General features: G+C 41.3%; 1 protein-coding gene across 1 annotated transcript in view; it reads left to right on the top strand.

The window, feature by feature from the left end:
- The window catches only part of T265_00552 (hypothetical protein), a gene marked incomplete at both ends in the record, with an annotated part of 64635 nt that extends 43790 nt beyond the window's left edge, over positions 1 to 20845 (top strand). The window contains 3 exons of the mRNA XM_009164356.1: positions 2217 to 2441; positions 15736 to 16140; positions 20575 to 20845. Of these exons, the coding sequence (XP_009162620.1) occupies positions 2217 to 2441; positions 15736 to 16140; positions 20575 to 20576 (632 nt within the window). The remainder of the gene's footprint in view (positions 1 to 2216; positions 2442 to 15735; positions 16141 to 20574) is intronic.
- Between the last annotated feature and the right edge of the window lie 417 nt (positions 20846 to 21262).

Raw genomic sequence — 21262 nt, 5'->3', positions numbered from 1 at the left:
ATTTTGCATATGAAACCGTTGCGTGATCCAGAGGCGTTCTCCTTTTGTCACGTGCCCATGGGAATGCAAATATAGTGCGTCGATGTCGATCGAAGCCAATCTGACCTAAAGCACTCTACTTCAACCGCATTGTTCCAGTTAGTAGTGTGCTTATATATAGTTGCCTCTTAAATTGGCCTCCCACTAGCCTGAAGCAATGAGTAGAATTAGATAAAATAGTTAGTGGGGGAAATATTTCACCAGCTCCACCGACTAAAGCCGCTGGATCGTAGAACCAGTTAGGTTACCTATCTGTGCTGTTTGTGGCCAATGATGATATGATATATACTTTATACATGAACTGAATACAAGTCGTCATACAGAATACCAGTAGCTATCACTTTAATTGTATTTACCTCTCAACCAAAGATCTCATGGTTCAAACATTCTTTCAGAGTTTTTGAGACTAACACTTGCGACCACTGTCAATAAAGATGGAAAAACATGCAGCCGCAAATAGAATTACAGCAAGGGTTGGTTAAATCCAGCTGGGATTTTTGGATAAGCAGCACCGTATCTCTTGTAACTGCGATTTAACCCTACTGACAGCCAGTCATTTCTTGTTGAATTGCATAAGTTCCAGCTCCCACCGCGAGGGACGTAGATCGGATTTACCAGATGGTTAACAAGATGCACGCTCTACAGTGCTTCATGGCCCTTCCTCATGGATAAACTTCACTTACAGGACGAAATCGCGATGGTGGAATGGGTCTGATAATTTAATGATAACCGAAAGCTAATCGGAGCACGACAATTTGTTCCCAACAATTAGATATTTGTGTCGGATGCTTGCTCCGTAAATGAGGCAGACACAAAATCTCTTAAGAACCATTTTGGCTTTTGAATTCCAACTGCTGTTAATGCACCGTTCACGTCCGCAATAATAAAAATAATCTGGAATTCCAACGTTATGCGTTCCGCACTATCTCGTTTTGTAGGTAACAGTTTAAATGACCGTTTTCAGTAACCAGTAGATAAAATCTTAGGACTTTAGGCTGGTTTACTGTGTGGCATTTACTTCAAAACCGCAGTATAGTTGACATCTGTTAATTCTTCAACGGCGCTCTCTCTGGTGGCAGGTCATTTCACAGGGAATCATCAGTGTAGTCAGTAACAGGTCCTTATTTCGTGCACCCAAACCGATGACAGATCGTTTTTTCAGAGGCGAAGAATTCTCCATCGTCAATCAGTTCTCTATATATAGCGGGAGCACTGAAACTGTAATCATGTTTAGTGGTATATTTGTCCATTTTGGCATGTAGACAAGCCTGATTACGGAAACTTCAGGTCTGTATGACATGTTAGTTCTGGTTTTGCGTGCACCGACCTTGTTGGCTAGTCATTGTATACGTTTTTGTAGAAACAAATTATTCCGGCTGTCTTTCTTAGTTGGGTTCGCCATGGAATGACATCGCGCTGTGTGGGAGGCATTATATTCATTTTTATGGCGAACGAATGTCTGATTGTCGGTCAGTGTTTTAGAAGCACCGCCAAAGAGTGCTGTGTTCATTGATTAAGAAAGTTTATTAGCGTTGCGCCGATTTAATTAAAGACTGATGTCAATCGATCTTAAAATGTTTTAACCTTTCCAAAAACTGATGTGATCTGACTGTAGATGGATGACAAATCCTTGCTTCAGTAATACAACTTGTGGTGTCATCTGGTTTCTCGAACGTCGTATTTGTAGACTGTGGAATAGTTGAGTCTCCTTAGAGATCTGTGACATTCACAATGATTTTCGCAATAAAATGGGATAGAAACTACGTACACCGTTTTTTAGCCCTCTTGTATGTGCTGATCTTAGCTCGATGATGGCGTTCAAACCTCATCCAACTCTCAAAAATTATCCTATCGGTTGGTTTCTGCCCAGAGTGTATGCCGTGACCTCTTGAACTGTAACCTACTTAACTCTGAGAAGAAGTTTCTTCCTTATCGAAAAATGTTTTATAAACATACAGACAGTTGCTACGTGCAATATCCTACAATGATTTTCCTTAGTGCAAAACCGTCGCAAATGGGAAACCCCATCTTCTTTAGACCCGAGAGCATAGGGAGGATGCCAAGGAATTTGCTCCATCATTACATTGAAAATTGAAGGGGACACTGATTTTGGTAACCGGCAAGATTTTTCACGACATTTTAATCAACATTGCAACAATAACTTCCATTTTCAACAGTCACTTGGTTCCATCTGGACTCGACCGTTGCTGCACCAGAAATCCTGTTAACAAATGGCAACAGGACAGTTACGAGTCAGGTAGCAGAAGATCGAGTGATAATTGGCTCTACTGGATTATCGCGTGGCGTTCATTACTGGGAATTTACCGTGGACCGCTGTGATGCTGGCGGGCAACCGGCGTTCGGAATAGCCAGACAGGACTGTAACAAGGAAATCATGTTGGGTAAGTATGGTTGGAAGGACAGTCTAAATCCTTCGCTTCAGAGTCGCATTTCAGTTGTGTTGCTGCTCACTCATAGGAAACTTCACAGACATAAACGTTCCTGTTTTCGACGCAATGATTACACTGACTCAAAAAACGGTCATCTGGAAGAACAAATAATAGCTTACAACGGTAGAGGAACAAAGCATTATCTTGCACCGCTTCAATGTTACGAGTCATCATGAAGGACATAACCTGACTTTTAGGACTCTTCTCCATAATACCTGGAGTGAAATGAAACAGGCCACATCAGATATTGTTTGGGGAAAGGTTAGTTTAGATCATCACGTTCGCACTGATCATCTGCAACTAAATAATCTAATTGTTTCAATTCCTTTGTACTCATTTTAACCACGTCAAACGAACCACACATCTTCGACAAAAAAATCGGAACCATGGAGCGAGAAGTTTGCACAGGTGACTCAAGAGATATACAAAATTTTGATGGTCAAGGAACGTAGCCTATCCAACGTCAACGTTACATTCATGTGAATTCAGTGTTGGCCAGATGAAATAAAATCGTCTCGCTAAGCAAATCCGACGTCAGTCCTACAATGTCTGCGTCAAAATGCAAGCACCACTGAAGTGCCTGGATGCCAATTTCCAGCACTGGCCTTTCCACTCTGGGCCCAAATAAGCCAAGAGTATACTTCGACATGACACATTTAACGACTTTGACTGGAGTGTCGCCGGGTTTTAATGCATGACTTCAGCGTTTGAACAAACCATCCTGCATATTGATGAATAAATGGACATCGGGTGGCTGAGATGGGATAAGGAAGCTCTAGTTGCATTTTACCAAACAGTGGAAAGATCAGTGAGCCTACGGATTGTGGATGTCAGGGGGTCGGGCGACTATTACGAGGAAAGTTCACAGTGCACTGAGGCGAACATCTCCCCAATGTATGTCTGGGTTGATGGATCTCTTGACTGGTTGTCAGCTTTTGTTTCTCTGCAGCTTGAATGGGTGCAATTATTACTTAAAACGGAAGGTACAAGAGACCGATTCGTCTGACGTCACGGTATTCGAGTGGGCACTCCACTCACAGTGAGCTCCCCAGAGTGTACTGCAATTGGTCAGTTTCCGAAACCGTACGGACTGGAGGTGGACAAATCAATCGGAAGGAGTGTTTATACTCGGAAACTTGACCTATTGGAGTTGCGCTGTTTCAAACCAGTGATGAAAGAGTGCAGTATGGCGTCTATAATCGTTACTTCGCCAAGTCTAGAGCTCTGGAAACAGTTCGGAGAGTAAACGACAGGATATTTGATGTGAGAGCGTAAACATTGATGCATTGGGTGGAAATACGGCTGGAATATGGCTGGAATAATTCCGCAGACACGTGCTGAATGATGTGGAGATAACAAACTGGTCAGCCGGGTTGGAAACAAAAACCACAAAACCTATAATCAAGAGTAGAATACGGAAAGTAAAAAATAGGACGCACAGATGGTCGATTATTTATGCTGAAGAGACTGAACCCGCTTTCTAAAACCGGCGATATTTTTAAGACCTGAAATTTCACAGAAGAGTACCTTTGAGCACTTTTTAGCTGCAAGCAATGGGCAGTACGCCTGTTTGGATGGATGATACCGTTGCAGTACCATCGTCCCAGAACAATGGGCCGGCTCGGACGGTGCTTGGTAGGGCTGAATACGAATACTTGTCTTGCGCAAATGAAAATGTGTGAATATCTCTTAGAGGGAAACCTCGTTGGACATCTATCTGTTGAACACTTAAGGGACATGATCGTTCTGTGTGTGGATATTGTCCAAAGATTCCACAATGACAGCAAACGTGAATCCCTCAGTGAAACAAAATAATTTTCTACCTTTATATCTTTTTGTAACGATTTAAAGCAAACGACCTGGGAATCAGAGTCTGGCTACTGATTCAATCGACATGACCGTAAACTGTCAGCAGTTGTAAGTGTACTACCTTCTTGGCTAAATATCAGCTTAAACATACTCTGAGCAGTAGGTCAACGTTAATGAAATCTTGGACCCAGGGTACTTTATGAAGATGGTTCATCATCGCTGAGATGAAATAAATTGTTGTGCATGAGATCAGGGCGCATCACTATTTCTGTTGCTAAAACATTTAGCGGCGGCAACACCCTATGGGGAAGTTGCCAACCTAATGAAAGGTTCCTTAATACCTCACGTGATAAAGCTAGTAATAAGTGGTATATTCTTATTATCATCCGGAAAAGGTAGAGCTGAATAACCATGGTGTTGATGCTTTTGCGGCACCGGAGCAGAAAATACATATGCTCAAACAAACCGAGAGAAATAACGTTGAATAGCGCAGCACTTCGGCCTCCTGTTGAAAAGATACGAATTCCTTCTATTCTCAGGAATCCTAATTCAAGTGTTCTGAACTAAGGGAGATGTCAAAAGCATTAAATTATTGAGAACCTTCTTGAGGGAACTCACTACAACTAACAAAATCTGAGTGAGCTGACGATTGCCATTTTGGAGTCAGTAGGTGAGTCCAATGCAATGATCTCACAGTGACATGACGTCATTTCTAAGGCGTTGGACAGTAACTCGGCAAAATACAATTTCCAGCTGTCTTGATCACACTCCAGCTGTGTGTAATAGGTGTAAACCAGAGAACGTGTTCAGTCTCGATGAAGCATAGGAATTCTTCACGGAAGTGGGAAACCATTGTAGGCACGAAAGGATCAAGGATCTCAGTACTGTGTTCCTAAGTTGTGGTGTCGTCCACGTCAGGTCGCTACCCTTCTTCGTGGGCAAATGCAAGAGGCCAAGGTACTGAACGCTGTAAAGATTGCCAATTGCACTGACCGCAAGGTGATCTGACAAAAAGTAGAGTTCTTATGATGTTTATCAAATGGATCCCATTTTCCTTTATCTGGCTGAATAACGTTAAGCTGGGATTCCTACTTGTGCTTACAGATATCATCATCATCATCATCATCATAATCATCAGTGACCGCGACATCAGATGGAAACACAATTGCTTCACTGCTCTACAAGTGTGTCAGTTTATGGGTAAAGTCTTATAATAGAAAATAATAAAATGGGGTAGAATGGGAACCCAGAGCTGGCTCAAAAGAAACATACGAGTTGCCTACACTTCCAACACTCAGTCACACAATCTGGCTAGAAAACGACAGCATGAGCGTCACGACATCAATTGTGTCAGTGACTATGTTACCAGGTTGTTCACTGTCTCCAGCCAAGCAAAAACCAGTGCCGGAAGGTGAACATCCTTAACAGCGTTGAGATTTTTCGTAACGCCCCTAATTTCTTTGTACCATGTCAAATTCTGCCCACTTTCTGGTTCCAATCACTCCAAATTAGGCGTGCCAAAGAACGCTCTTCTCAGCAGTAAGTAACTTGAAGTATATAGTACATGCCTAAACTAACTTGTGTTGCGGTACTTGAAGTGTCTAAGTCTCGCATTTGTATAACAATACTGTAGTCTGGTATGCACTTCTTTCGGACCCAGTGGTAAATTATTTTGATGCCACAAGTAGCTCAAATTGACAAGAAGAAATATGAGCTGTAAGACTGGCTAGTCTGCTCATGCCAGATTCAACTTTTGAGATGCGCATAGCATTGCATAACATTTAGATTCAGTCTCTGTGGATCTTAGTTACGTCGTAGAAGACTACGACCTGCAGTATGACCTTGCAGTTTGTGGACTCAAAGCATCTGCAGAAGGACTGGACGACTCCAGTCAGCTTCTCCAATAAGGCTTGCACGTTCTCTTTTTTGAAATTCCAGATTGATAAAGTTATCACTCGGAGAGATGTGAACATCCGGGTTTCACAGACCACTTAAGGTTCTTTCCAATGCCGTATCGGTGAAAAAACTAAACGCAATCGTGGAAAGAATGGGCAACTTTATGGGCACAACTGCTTGCGGCAATGCTTCAAAAGATCCCTCCATAAACTCTCACTTATCAGAAGCAGGACTCCTGCAGTTCATAAATATGGATTGTTGCAGATAGCCTTTGCCATACTCTTTTATTCAGTGGAAGTTTGGTGTAACTCGAATTGGACTCTCTGTGGAATAAATGAGCCATTTTAGCATGCTTTCGTCACTAGATTCAGTTCTTAGATGTTACTTGTGGAGCAAGTGGGCCTGAACCACTCTGTCTGTTGTGACACGGCAGAAGTTTTTTTAAGTGACGCCTTGATAAACAGACCAAACTCACCTCTCCTGCTACAGAAATTCAAACCATATTTGAGACACTGGAGTCAGAGCCAATTAAGTGGCCCCAAAGCTCAAAGTTTACACAGTCGCTGGTAGGTTTTTAGCGTCATGGTACACATATAGCAATAGAGTTGTGTGGTTGTCTCCGGAGAGCACAAAGGATACATAGAGGTTACCGACGAATACGAAGGGATAACTCCGAAGTTTGTTGCGATGCACCGTAATTCTATGGTCTGGAGTTTTGTAGTATAGCCGTAATGAAATATGAAGAAAATGCTCAACACTGATTAACTTACAAGAAACTAGGCAACAAAAGAGCAAATGCTTTGGAAATTTGTTTTTGAGTGAATATAAGAAAGTATTTCTATGATGTGTTGAAAAATGGATCCAATCAAATTGAATTATTGTTAATCTTTTAGAAGTATTACGCGTTGACAGCGGACTGGTGAATGTATTAAACAACGCCCTCATAATTTGACAACACTACCCTGTGGTTTAAGCACGCCGGATTGTGTAAAATTGCTACATGGACGGATTAGCTAGTGTGTTATGCGCACTCGGACGTATAGGGCGTATTCAAATGGACAGCCCCGAATACTGCGTGCATATCCAAGGTTCATGTTACAAATAGCGTGCGTCAGCCACACGTCCGTCCCATATGAGCTTATTGCACGAAATCGTGCTGCACACACCTAAAATATTCGACTTAACACAGCACTCACAATACTGAAAAAAACGTGGTTATATGGCACCCTCCTCTGTGTGTACCGACTAGCTACAGCCGCTACTCATGTCCACTGAACAGGTGATAAGCGCAGACTTTGATGATGTCATCTCTCACAATTCTGCCGAGAAATATAACTGAATTTGGCGTACACCTACGAGCTAGCCAATACTGATATTGTCGATCTGAAGTTTGACAAGGCCAACACAGACGAATGAATTTGGTAGGCTGTGTTGTTTTACTGGCGGTTTGATGGGCCGACGACAGACTACAATTGTTTGGTGCTAACCCATTTTATAATAAACTTGCTTGGAATATTACATTTTGTAACACAATTTATTATTTGCCTGCAAAAGGCCTCTTTTAAAAGCACTACTTTGTTCGAAGAGACAGATCATGGAAAAACATGGCAAAAGTCCGAAACATCAACGGACTACACAAACCCTACGAATACTACTCAACTATTACTCAAATCCAAGTTGACACAGCTGTGGAGGAATATTTTGTATTACTTGACAAACATTACAAAATTCTAAAACTGTATTCTCATTCCTAAGTGCTTTGCAGACTGTAATTTACCAGGGCATATCGGGAAAAAGCTTGCTTAATTTCCCTTGTTTATATGGTAACTGGTAGTAGGGGAACGTTTGTCGTTCGGGAAGACAAAAAAGATATTGATTTTCTATTTGATTTTTAACGCGGGTTGTGTGTGAGTAGTGATAAATAAGGACATATCTCACCAAAGTGGATAGTGGACGGATTAAAAATAGTAACAGTAAGTGCCTTACCTTTGTTTTCAGTCACACATTGTAGCACGCCACACATTGTGGCGCATGTTATTTTATCCACGCTCCACATCGTTCCACATAAACGGACGCGTGAGGAGTACATACCTTAAGTGAAGATATACACTGTCCTCCTCCCCTGATATACTCGACCACATTCTTTGTCTGCAAGTCGGTGTATACTTTTTATCGCCTCTGTGGTACCAGTTCGACGGGCAGTATTTGCAACCTAAAAAACATTTCTTCTACATACGTTACTTTAAAAGGGAATTTGTGCAGAATCATCTCTAGTAACCAACACTGCTCCTTTTAGCGAGGACCTAACATGCAATTGAAGCAGACTTGTCTCCTTTGGTTTAGGGGTTTCGGTAGATGGGTTTTTTGAGGCAGGCAATTGCTCCTTTTCTGATAAAAATTGGAAGAGAAGGCGAATAAATAAAATATAAATATAAATCAAACAACAAAATAAATAAATAAACGAATATAAGAGAGAAAATAAGCTGTTTCTTCACAAATTTGCATTTGCGATTCCCACATGGCTCCCAGAAGATTTTTTTGAGATTATGCAATATGGGACCTTTCTTGTATAACCCATCACTTGATTCCTTCCTCCACTATTTGGCGCCAGCATTTTACCGGCCTGCACAAAGCTATGCGGTGATTCTTCTCTTTGAGTAAACTCTTTCCTTGTGTATATCTCTTTGTGTGCTACGATTGGGTTCTTCAATGAGGACTAAAATGACACTGTTTCCTCACACTCGGATTATCCATCACTAACGTAATGTTCGCCACCGTGCATCTTCAATATCAGTGGTAATAATAGGGGCGAAATCGTCAAGACCCCGTGTTGTCCTGTGGCTTGAACTTCAAGACCTCGTCAGCACTGTTATTCGGATTTGCGTATCCAGGCGTTGCACGGTTGACACGAATCTTGATTGCATCTCATCCACAGATATGATGGATGCATTCTCGCCTCAGTATTCTATCCTCTCTGGCGTAGTACACCTTGATATTCGTGATGTTCCTCTTGTTAAAGTTTATCACTTCAGTGTTTTTTGTTGATGGCTTACTACAAAACTAAATCGAATAGTGTCGTGTGCCAATTCACAATCGTGGAAGGTTCCCTCCCCTATTACAGTGAGATAACTAACACTGCTGATATTCCCTCAGCATTACTTCAGTCTTCCCCATTTAAACACAGCTTGGACTGACAGTGATAACAACAAGACAAAAACGTGTTTAGACCTCCAGTATTAGCCATTTTGTACAACGCACCCTCAGTAGCCATCATGCTTGCGGTGAAAGCTTTATTCCATCATCCTCAGACTGGTTAGACATGCCAAGTCTGTCTGTGTACCAATAAAAAAGAGTGTGTATTCCAACTTTCAACTTTTAAGGGGTTTGAAAAACCACTATTAGGTTCCATTTGCTTGAAAAATGCTGAAATTGTGTGACAAGAGACAAAAACCTCTGGCAATCGCTGTACGAAGACAAAGCGGGTTCAGAACCAATCCGGTCGTTGTTTGAGCAAACAATCTTGTGGCTGCTATCTAGTTCAGTGCCTTAAGATTCATCAGCCTACGCCTTACCTGTAAGGATATTGTTAGAAGAGATCAGAAACTTCGGACCTCATCATATAGTCCAGCTAGACACAAATTGCTCATGGCGATTGCGTTCTATATCCAGGGTAGTTAACCACGTCACGGAATTTTTATAATGGCAGCCTAGCGATGTACGTGCAAACGGTTCCGATGCTGGCACGTCTGAAACTGAGTTCACCTGAAACAATCATGTCAGCTTCAATGTCCTTACAAATGCCCAGTTATTCCACAGTGTTCATAAGACAGATCACGTTTCTTCAATGAACACTTTTACAAGGAACAGCGAAACACAGCAAGTGTGAAAAATGTGTGTGCATTTTTGTTGAGGCTAGTTTTGTACCGAAAATTCATCCATCGATCGACAATTGCTCACTTGTCATTCCGCAAACCGTGCCGTATGATTTATCCTTATAACACTTTTGGTTTTGCAACAAACGAGCACTTGGCGTTTTTATATTGATCTATTTTTTGAGAGAATTCAAATATTGTCGAGACGTCTGGTCGAAACTGAATGTTTGTTCTGTGTACATAGTGAGAATGGCGTTTGACAAATCCTTCATGTCGCTTTTTGAAAGCCGTGCTGATTCACCTTCCATTCAGGATGAATCCAGGGGCAGAACGCATCTATGAAGCCAACATCTTACAGGGAAATGCGGCATTCGCTGCCTACTTTACCTGGAGTCACTTAAGTCGAGTGATTAGGCCTAGTCACTTCCACACTGCCAAGTGGTATATAGTAACCAGTCATATTCCTATCGCAATCAGATAAAAAGCCTACTGAACAATATTCTTTTTGTCGGCCCATTTGGAAAATGTTCGATAAGCGCTAGACCCGATTTCCATTGTAAACAAAAGACATTGCGATAAATAGCGCGTGACTTAGGATAACATCTTTGGTGTCATTGATAACAAATGGGCCAGACTGCTACTACTTGTGAAACTGAGTAAAAAAGTTATTTTTCCTAGTTAGCTCCACATACTCGTAAAGATGCTAGTTGCTTTTAGTCTAAAATGTTTCAGTTTTGCTCGTTCTTCAAATTAAATATCTTGGTTCCGGTTACGATTCTAAGCCAGAGTGATGTCAACTGGTACCTCCAGCTTCTATAATATTTGTTTTGACTTCTTTGGTTGAATACCATCAGAAATAAGTAGTTTAGGAGTCTCGAGGTGAGGTTGAACTCCAGCTGAAAATTCACCATTTGAGCGATCGATTAATATCAGATTGCTCGCACGATTGAAGAATAAATGGCACTATTTCCCTTCCAAGCACAATGTTCACATTGTCGTGACCAGCTTTTGGTTTAATGGTATACATTCAGACACTGTACATTAGGTTTGAGCGTTTGGTCCGTTTTGACATATATGAGGTGCACACTATTAAAAATCTCGAGGAAAAACTATTTTAGAGTATCTCTCAGCTTATAAACACCAATCGAATTCACCCCTAAGCCTCAAAACCTTAGGTTGATAGTCTAGGTTGCCAATCTTTAGCTCAATAGTTGACTACTCATTATGAGAAAACAAGGGGGCGAGATGGCTCAAGTGGTTAGAGCGCGAATTTACTGACCAGAAGGTCCGTGGTTCGAAGCCGACCTCTACATTTCTACATCCCTGTCTAAGCTTGGACAAACTAGCAGTATCCCAGCCCCCGGGCTTCCTTCGGGTGGCATGGCAGCTCGGCCCCAGAAAGGTGTTACAGCTCAAGATCTATTTATTATATATTATAAGAAAACAAGTGTGTGGTCGAAAATGGTGGTGTGTCTGTGAACGTCCGTATGTGCTGCTGCTTCAGGTTGAGTGGGGAATGCCAACGTAGGTCTAGCCGCCAGATTCCTTTGTCGATTAGGAAAACAACCAACAGCACATAAAAATTTACTCACTGTTTCTCCGTGAAAACTTAACCCGTGAAAGGGCTCCCTGGTCGCGACATACGTTTCAACTGGCAACACACTGCTATGTTTTGGTGTAAAAAATCACATTAGGAACCATAATTGTCTTTTCAGTTTCTCTGTTTGCTAATAACTGGTTGAGACAACATCCAAAGTCTGCTCAACCGTGCTCAACGATAAGCGCGGTCAATTCAACAAGAAGTTTGAATGTGTATATGGCTTGATGAGGACATCATTCCCATAACATAATTGATGAACTTCGTCAAATACCACTGGCTAAATATACTCCAGATACAGCAAAGTGATGCATATTTTTCCTTTCATTCGATGTGCTCTGACAAACGGCTCACGTAGGGACATTCATTGTACGATGTTACCCGTATTATTTGTCCCAAAACTCAGCAGCAGTAGAGGCGAAGAAAGGAGTTTTCAACTGCGGTACGACTGGATGAAAATATATGTACCCAGTGGTGGGTAAGCTCTGAGATGGGGTGTGATACATCGGATCCAATTTGCAAGAAAAATGAGAGAAACTTCGAGACAGCAACGTTTCGATTGCACTTATAATAGATGACAACCAAATTTATGTGTTTGAGACATCCTTATAAGGAATCGGAGAACGTCATCAGGTCACGTATTTTAGTCAACTATGGGGTTGGATCAGTTCTAGGGTAGAGGGATAGCCTGAACAATTCTTTCACACTTGGTGCTGTTGCTGTGTTATCAGTAGCACTGCCTCTTGAAAAGCTGGGGTCGCCGAGTTTTGATTGCAAAGCAAAATTTGAGCGCCTTGGTCGGCCATCAGCCCAGCTTGTTGCAGGAATATACCGTCCAAATATTATCTCACCCGTTATGCCCCACCCGTTGTGAATGGTCTTCTGTCACCCCCGACGATGGTTGCAGTATTTTCCAAATAATTCGTCAGATGCCTGTTTGGAATGTGAACCTGTTCTACAAATTATAGTAGTAACCAAATATCTGGTGAAGCCTAGGCACTGCTTACTACCTTCAAATCTCCATTTCTCATTGCTGCAAATATTTCCACCAAATACCAACAATCCAGCAAACAGTTGAAGCAACAAGTTTGAATCTGGTTGCCTTAACCCACATGCTCCCACCCGACTAATCTAATATTTTCTGAAAGTTAAGCTAAGTGATATAGCAGCACCCAATGCTTTAAATGATGTTTCGTGTTGTGAGTAAAGTTCACCTATGCTGAAAGGCCGGGGAGCACTGTAAAGCTGGGAATTATCAGCAGTACGTATAGCAATAAACTCCAGGGCATCTTACACCCGTGTGAATAACTAAACGTTCACTTACTAGTGCACAATCAACAGTGTAACTAGATTGGTACTTAAGCACGACCCGTTCTTCCATTCGCTCTGTGAGAAGGACTTGCATCTGATAATTTGTCACTTTAGAAGGCAGTCAACACGTGTGATATGGGTCCCATTACTGAAGGATGGGTGATGCTATATGCTGTCTAACTAACAGCTAACCACACTACCGACCAGCCGCTCGTAGCCAAGCGGCTATCAGAGTAATAGCCGGGAGTGGTGGATCTTCGAGTGCTTCTCGTTTTTTTAGTGTAGAGCGAATTCACTTAGGAAACGGAATATCAGTTACAATTTCCCTAGTATCCTGGTATTATCATCGAACTAAAATTCATCTGTTACTTAATACCCATCATTTTATAGCAGTTATCAAATCAAAGCCAATGAGTGAATCAATCTGCTCACTATGGATAACACAACTCTTGTTTACATATGTTTTTGTTTTCTCTAATCCACTGGAGTATGGCTTTTGTAGCCAACAGCCAGCTTTTTGTTTGTGTTTCCTATAATACAAATGACGTAGATGAAATCTGTCTGGCCATCTCGCTCCTTGTCTTGATGCGAGACAGGTGCATAATCTTACAACAAAACAGTGCAGGAAAATGTCCTAAATTTCCAAAAGCATAAAATTCCATGTGTCCTACGCAAAGCAACAAAGGAAGGCGAAAAAAATTTACGAAGCCTCATGTTGCTGTAAACTGTTCTGAACTGTAAAGGCAACGAAAGATAGGTCATGAATCGTATCTCTCTGAAAGAACTCGGACACCACCGGGGGTTGCAGTCGTTTGCAGTGCAACTTGTCTAGCACGTGTGGGATAAAAAACGAACCAGGACTAACAAACTCAGGAGTCCTCTGATGCGCAGTATTAACTAACTGATTTCTGTTGTCGCATAACCTTGTCGTGTTGCTCGTACGCAACAATGAATTTGTCTTGTGTCTTACTTCATTAATAAGCTATTTTTATTTAGCACGCGGCTTTGTTTTTCTTCCAAAAGTAAAGCCTCTAAGGTGTCTAAAAGCCGAGATAAGTTTTGCGAGGAACCTGCGTCATTCACAGTCACTATTACAGGATAACGAAACAACAGCGATAGCTATAGCGTGGCTTCTGATTGAAAAAAATTTAGGCGAATATCATAGATGAACCCTAATAGAAATCTTTGCTAACTCTTTTTCTGGACATGTATGCTCTCACATCAAGAAGAATGTGGCTTAAAACATTTCTAAATTTCGATTTTTCTTCTTCCTGGGGAATTTTTCGTGGAGCGGTTTAAACATAATCACGGCTGAAACCTCAGCGAATCATTCAATTTGTGTGGGCTCAGAAAAAATGCCTGGTCAGAAATTGGACACTGGTATGAACAACAGTCTAACCGTGACGTGTAAATCGTAGTTGGGTGCTCATGGGTACATTCTGTCCCATTTGGTACTCCATGAAAGTGCTGGACCTGGTAGCCAATTAGGCTAGTCTACTGAACGCGGATGACTATTCCTTTTGTGCACTCTACCAACTGGTCATAAATTACTCCCAACATTCATTCTATTGGTTTACTTGGGCAGTAACCTTGGTACAGTAACTGTATGAATAATCTAGCTAGACTGTTTTAGACCCCGTGTTGATCTGTTTGCATGGCTTGACAAAATTGATTACAAAACGTTCGTCATTAATCGTTGAAACGTTTTCGGTGACAGGTTTTGTGAGTTTGGTATGCAGGTTTGTTGGTAGCCGGAAGTCTCCCTCCTTCGATAAAAGGGGTCTAAGGGTCTGCAAGAAAACTCTCAAGCTCGATTAACAGATCAGGTTTAGTTGGAGTGTCCTTACAATTTCCACACCAAAGTCACTTTTACACTAGCTGGTTTGCACAGCCGTTCGGCAAAAAAGTTCAGGAATGTGGCTATCATGAACAGTTTTTTTAAATATCAGCGTCCTTTTCAGAGGCCATTCATTCCTAGAGTTAGTTATCATGAGGCTGATCTGTTGTGGTGCCTAATGTTCAATCAAAATTAGCTTGAGTTTTAATTTCAATCCGACCATATGAATACATCTGAAATATGAAGTGTCAAACTCGACCACCAAATTTTCGGTATGCACTTCCATATCTTCGTTGACGTCAATACTTTTTCCAGTCGAAATTTAGGCAGCGTTTAGTTAATCCGTCTGTCCAAAAGATTTGTTTAAAACCTTGGTTGTACAAGGTGGTTGTCGGTTACACTCGTGTAAAGACTAAATGGGTTAAGAGGGCCTAGCAAGTTGACGTGTTCTCTTTAGAGATTTCCGCATTCTGGATGGCAAACTAATCGGAATTTGGTGGACCGCAGATCCACTATTTGAGGTAAATTTTACTAAGTGTTTCACAAGTTTGGTCACGAAGCTGTGTCCTTCTGAAAATGAGATCCCTTTTTATGAAAGTCAATACAGACTATGTTCAGTCTGCGGTTCACAAAAATGTAAGAATCTTTAAAATACTTGGACCACCAAGGTAGTCCTATCTTATGATAGAGGTTGAGAACTAGAACAGAGTTTTAAAAACATCGTTTGTACATGATGTGCTTTTGAACAAAATAAGGGTACGAGCCGACTGTATATGGCAGCAAGCTGGTGTCTCGTTGATCTGATAAAAAATGTACGAACATTAATTGAATTCATAATACAGGCTGATTTATATCTCACGCTCTATATGAATCATTTGAGCAGACGCCCCCTACAAGATGCCTTTTTCCTTTGATAATGTGCAGGTTTGGACATGCGTAGCTGGTCTGTATACTTTGACCACAAACGAAGCTGGTTCCTTCACAACGGTGAACACTTCGAACGAACAGATGGAGGAGTACGGACGGGATCAGTAGTGGGTGTGCGATTTGACTGCAACAGGGGCACGTTATCCTACTATCTAAATGACGAGCCACATGGACCAATCGCTTTCACGAATCTTCCACCTGGAGTCTATTTTCCGGCGGTCAGCTTGACTCGAGCCATCCAGCTTACTTTGCACTGTGGCTTAGAGGCACCCAGTGAGAGCGAAGAGAGCGATGAGGACAGTTCCGGTGGAGGTACAGGCACGGAGACAACTTCAATGGCGACTACTGTTCTCGGACAGCCCCCAGCTGGATCAACTGCATCACATATGACACCCAGATCGTGTAAGTTAAGCGCAGTACAAGTCTCACTTGACATCTGGCTTGTTGTGAACAAGTACCTAATTTAAGGCTTTAGAAAATTTAAATGCTTACATACCATTATCAGGTAATGCTTTTTGCCAGACTTTAGCGGAACCGTATAGGTAAGCTTGTGATGAAGCCACACGCAAAACCGATAACTACAGTGCTTTTTAAATTGTTTAAATCATGCAGTCACACGATTTTACACGTCCTTTACGAAAAACCGACTCAACATGACTTTACATTTGCTCCACTTTTTGAAGGTTCAAATAATTCACGCTCGTGCCTTTGTGAGTCGAAGCCTCTTAATTCGGTCACTCGACGGGTTTACAGAAGGTTATGGAATCTTTTCGCAAAAAACCACTTTTTTGAACAAATACCGTCTTACCTGATGGACACCTCAGGGGAAGAAAATTAAAGTTGTGGTGGCAGCGATATATGTAGTCCGTTCAAGCGCCCAGTGGCTGGCGTGCATAAAAGCCAAACTTTTCACTCATGAGACGGAAAGACTAGGCATCCATAGACGCTTCAGCGCATCCTTCATCCGCACTCCTGTATTCCCGTAACGCACGCTTATCCCCTTGAATGAAACAGTAACAGCTTGAAATGGCATAAACTGGTACGTGCTTTATGGCAAATAAAGTGTGCTGTACCGACCGAACGCTTAGTAATACCGTAGCCGGTGGTGCAAATACTCGAATAAAATAAACTGGCAGTTCATCCTCGACTTTTTTTAAACAAACTCAAAAAATCAACTTAATCAGTGCGCATAAATTATACTACACAAATAGAATGCTTCGGAAAGTCGAAATATTAGGTGACCATCTAATAAAACTGACGACCGTCAGAGAACTGTCTTGGAATCTTGCAATTCTCATGAACTGCCAATTTGTTCATTTCAGTTTTTCTTTAGGGATTCGTGCTGAATATTTCACAGTACTGCCTCCTACCTTGGTATCTGTATCATCGCTTTTTGCTCCGTCCTTCATCAGACAATCAGCTGGGCTGTTCTCCTAAAGACAGACCAAAGGTTGGGCATAGATCAATAACCTTGTTCTCCGTGGCGCTCTGTCACCTGTAATTAATTAGATAGATGGGTATGGTGAACAGGCACCCGCTTATAAATATTAGTCTAAAGTTTTCGGGAAAACTTTCGGAATTTCCAAGTAGACTTATACAGGCTTATTAGGTACATTGAGTATTCATATGTATGACCTAAATGAAATGCAGAAATTTCACAGAGGCGCCCGAATCTCTCCGAAACAGGTGTAATTCCTGGACACAATGACAAGTGGGGTCAGAGTTAGTGTATATGAAAGACACGGCCAGGAACACACACTAGCGTGAGTACACATATGGTAAACTCGGGACTCAAAATCATCGCGGAATAGTTCTGAATATGAATCCGAGCAAATGGTTGACTTTGGTGACTTTGCTGACTGCTCGCCCGAAAAATCTCACTCTTCTAAACCTAAGTGACAATATTGATTTCAGAGATTGTTGTAGACTCGCGAGGAAAAACAGCTCAATTGGAGGGGACACTTTGGAAAAAGGGAATTCATCTTCAGAAAAATACCTGCTCGCAAAAAACCCCAAACAGGATGTCTTCTGGTCCCACAACTATTTGCTGTTCCTCTTATGAGAAGACAGTGCATTAGAAATGCCATGAATCAATAGCTTATTAACATTTTAAAAGGCTTCACATCTTAGACGAAGCATGACATTATCAAAGCGATACAAGGCCAGTTCACTTAGTACAGAAATAGCTATCACAAACCTGTATGACCTAGATGGCAGGTACTGAAACCCCTTGAAAAGTTTTGCCATTTTGTGCAACACGTACGAACTATGGATAGTCTCCGGCACTAAGGATCTAAAGAATTCATTCCGAACAAAACGGAAACGTCTATCCTTCATCCTTTAACGCTGTTATGAAAAAAACGTCCGCGGAAGTTAAAATTTTTCTCCACAGCTGAAGAAGTTCAGATGGAATTATACATGTTTCTTCCACTGAGTAATAATCACGTCGTGTAAACATTTTGGAATTCCCTGAAGGTGTTTACCTGAGTAAGGAGATTACTGTACTGTAACGAGTACTGCCAGATGTGAGTATTCTGCAACAAAACATACCATTTAACAACGCGAGACTACCCCGATTTGTTTAGTTGTACTGAGGAACCACGGTTCCCAGATGTGCTAAAATAACTCATTTTACAAGTAGACAGTGTTTTTCGTGCCAATGAAATGACAGCCATGACCCATCTAATAAGCAACCACAATGGTGGATTAAACCACACACAGCAGTGTATAGATTTCGGTCACCCAGAATCCCTGTACGCTGCGTAATTTCACGGCAAGCTCCCATGAGGATCGCATTGCTTCTAATTGCGGCAGTGTGTAGAACTATCGTCACATTCATTAAGCACACACATGGCAGTTTTTCCCAAGTGATTTCAGCTACTAATGTTGCTGTTCCATAGGTTTGAGTTTCGTATACTGTTGATAATTTCACACGTTAACTATTCTTCAAAGATAGTTAATTCAGGTTAGAGGCACACAGCTCTAAAGTAATTGGAGGTTGATGAAACACAATCGGAACATTAAGTGACACGATTTGATAATCGTATCAAACGCAGAATTTACAAGTAATGGTAGCATATCCGAAAAGAAACCTTTAATTTCTTCTTTACTACTGCTATTGGCATCCCGACGCAGCAGGACGAAGACTGTTTTCACTCGCCAACGAATGTTCTTAAGTTGACTGATAAGGACAGATGACAGGCAAGGTGTTGACTGACTGGTCTTCTACTACTCAACTAAATAATGAATCACCCTAAAGATTCAGGGTTTTATTTTGGAATCCTGCCCGAGAATGGTTGATTGGCAGCGTGAAAGTATCCCGGAATAGTTCTGGTTTCGCTATACTAGTTCTGTTTCATTCTACCGCAAAATTTTGTTTCACTTAATGAGGGATGACTCGCAACCAACTGAAGAAGAAACTCTAGCCAGTAAACTTCACAGGCTATCTGGAAATTTTTTACTGACGGCTCTTTTTTTACTTGGTTGGAAGGTTTGTGCAAGGAAGTGTCTCTAAATAAACGCGAAAAGTTACAAGAAGTAGAAAACCCCATTTACAAAAAACGGCTAAGTGCTCCAAACGTCTTTCGAAAACGGTCACATTTCTCACCTCAATATGTTAGAAGTTTGTCATCATGCAACGCTTGTTTTTAAGCAAAATTACGACACATGACAAACGTCCCAGCAACGTGCTGGAGGATGGAGGCACAAATAATCTAAGAAACACGCAAAATGCTCACTGCCTTCACTAACTGTTTATTTATTCATCGTTGGATAAAAACCCTAGTGTGATAAATACGATTACGGGAAGCCATCATACTGATGATCTACAACTTGAACAGGTTATAAATAACGGGATGATTTCACCTAAGGGGGTAGATGATCTGGTCGCTCATGGACAATAATACAATGAGTTGGATACTACCGGATACTTAAAAATATTTTTGGAACGTAGCCTTCTGGAATAATACCATCTGAATGCGTTTAAGCAACCAAGCGTTTACTTTCTAGAACAGATATTTAAGTGTTAAATTTGCTGGTCACAAAACGTATAAATAATTTTCTTTGTTGGCTTGTTTTGGTGCTCTAATCAACAGGCACTAACCATTGATGTACAATCGGGCGGGCGTTTTGAAAGAGAATGCTCTCTTGAGTGATCGCATTATCCGTTATATTCAAGTGAATGTCACAGTTCCTCGATGGGATTAAATGCTCTCCAGTTTACATTTATCCGTGGAGTGTTTAAGCGTCTGGACGAGATAACTGTGCAACTACTCTCCAGTTAGTGTGACTGTATTGTGTTCGAATTATTGCTTTAGTCTATTTAAGCCGAGGCGACTCAAAAGAAAAGTACGATAAGCGTTTGCTGAACGATGGAATGCATTTGATTCCTGAGTCTGAATTTTTTACCTTCATTCGACGCAAATTCTGCAATACTTTATACAGAACACATGAATCTCAAACTGAGGCTTCATCCGTAATGAAATTGAAGTTTAGTATCACAAGATCCAATAGCATTAACTTGTAACAAACAAATCTGTGTTGTCAGAGTGATTGAAGCGTTAATTGCACGTGAATGCCATAAAAATACACCTTCGACTACGCAGAGTTGTCATACAGTGGACGTTATCTGGTTAATACCGTGAACGAAAGAGCTGCCCAGTATGCACATTACTGGTTACTGACGCCATAAATAGATGTGGGAAAATGTGATTTTGGTTAATGCATACATAAATCAAAACAGGTCCTTGAATATCACGCCCTTCCTCTTCCTATTGCCTTACCACTGCGTTTCTGGACTCTTTCTCGTTTAACGATCTACTATAACTTCCTTTGCAGAAACGTATCTTTTCAACCGTCTCGTTCACAACCACTCCGGATGTATAATGTATGACACTGAAACACTGACTTCTGAGGATATTCCGTTTCTGTACAGAAATACTTGCTTATCCGAAACCCTTTTTAAAACAGAACTATTGTTTTTATCCATCCCTCCTTCCCGTAAGTGTCACACCTTTCCACAAAGATACTGCTATATTACCGTGCAGACTGTATTCTATTGTGCAATTCGGGGACAATTCATTGTTTATTGATTGATTTACGTGCGCCACTTAAAATTTCCAATAAAAATTGTCTGAAAATTGTGTGTTCCCATTTTGGGTTGGGATACGCCATTCTTCCCAATGGGAACAAGATGAAAGGTTATCAGATTCGACCAAAATTTGAAGGAGGTATAATTAATGGGAAGCGCTTTGGTGGAAAATGTGGCTCCCAAACAACTTGCACAGTCATACACACAAAGTCTTTACAAGCGTCATGATAATCATACACTCTTTAATCTGCAGAAGAGAATGAAGTCAGTGATAATGTGTCATTCTTCAGCCATTGAAATTTTTTTTTCAGTTGGTGTTCAATAAAATTTTCTAGTCATTTCAAAGTTTTTCAGGCGTAACATCATCACACCTATGACATACATTTGCCTGCGAATGAAGTTTAACTAGGGATCCGAAGAGAACCGGGAGCAACA

This window comes from Opisthorchis viverrini (genome assembly GCF_000715545.1).
Source record: "Opisthorchis viverrini unplaced genomic scaffold opera_v5_5, whole genome shotgun sequence".
Lineage (NCBI taxonomy): Eukaryota > Metazoa > Platyhelminthes > Trematoda > Opisthorchiida > Opisthorchiidae > Opisthorchis > Opisthorchis viverrini.
Note: the sequence above shows the minus strand (reverse complement) of the source record. Positions and strands in the feature narration are given on the sequence as shown.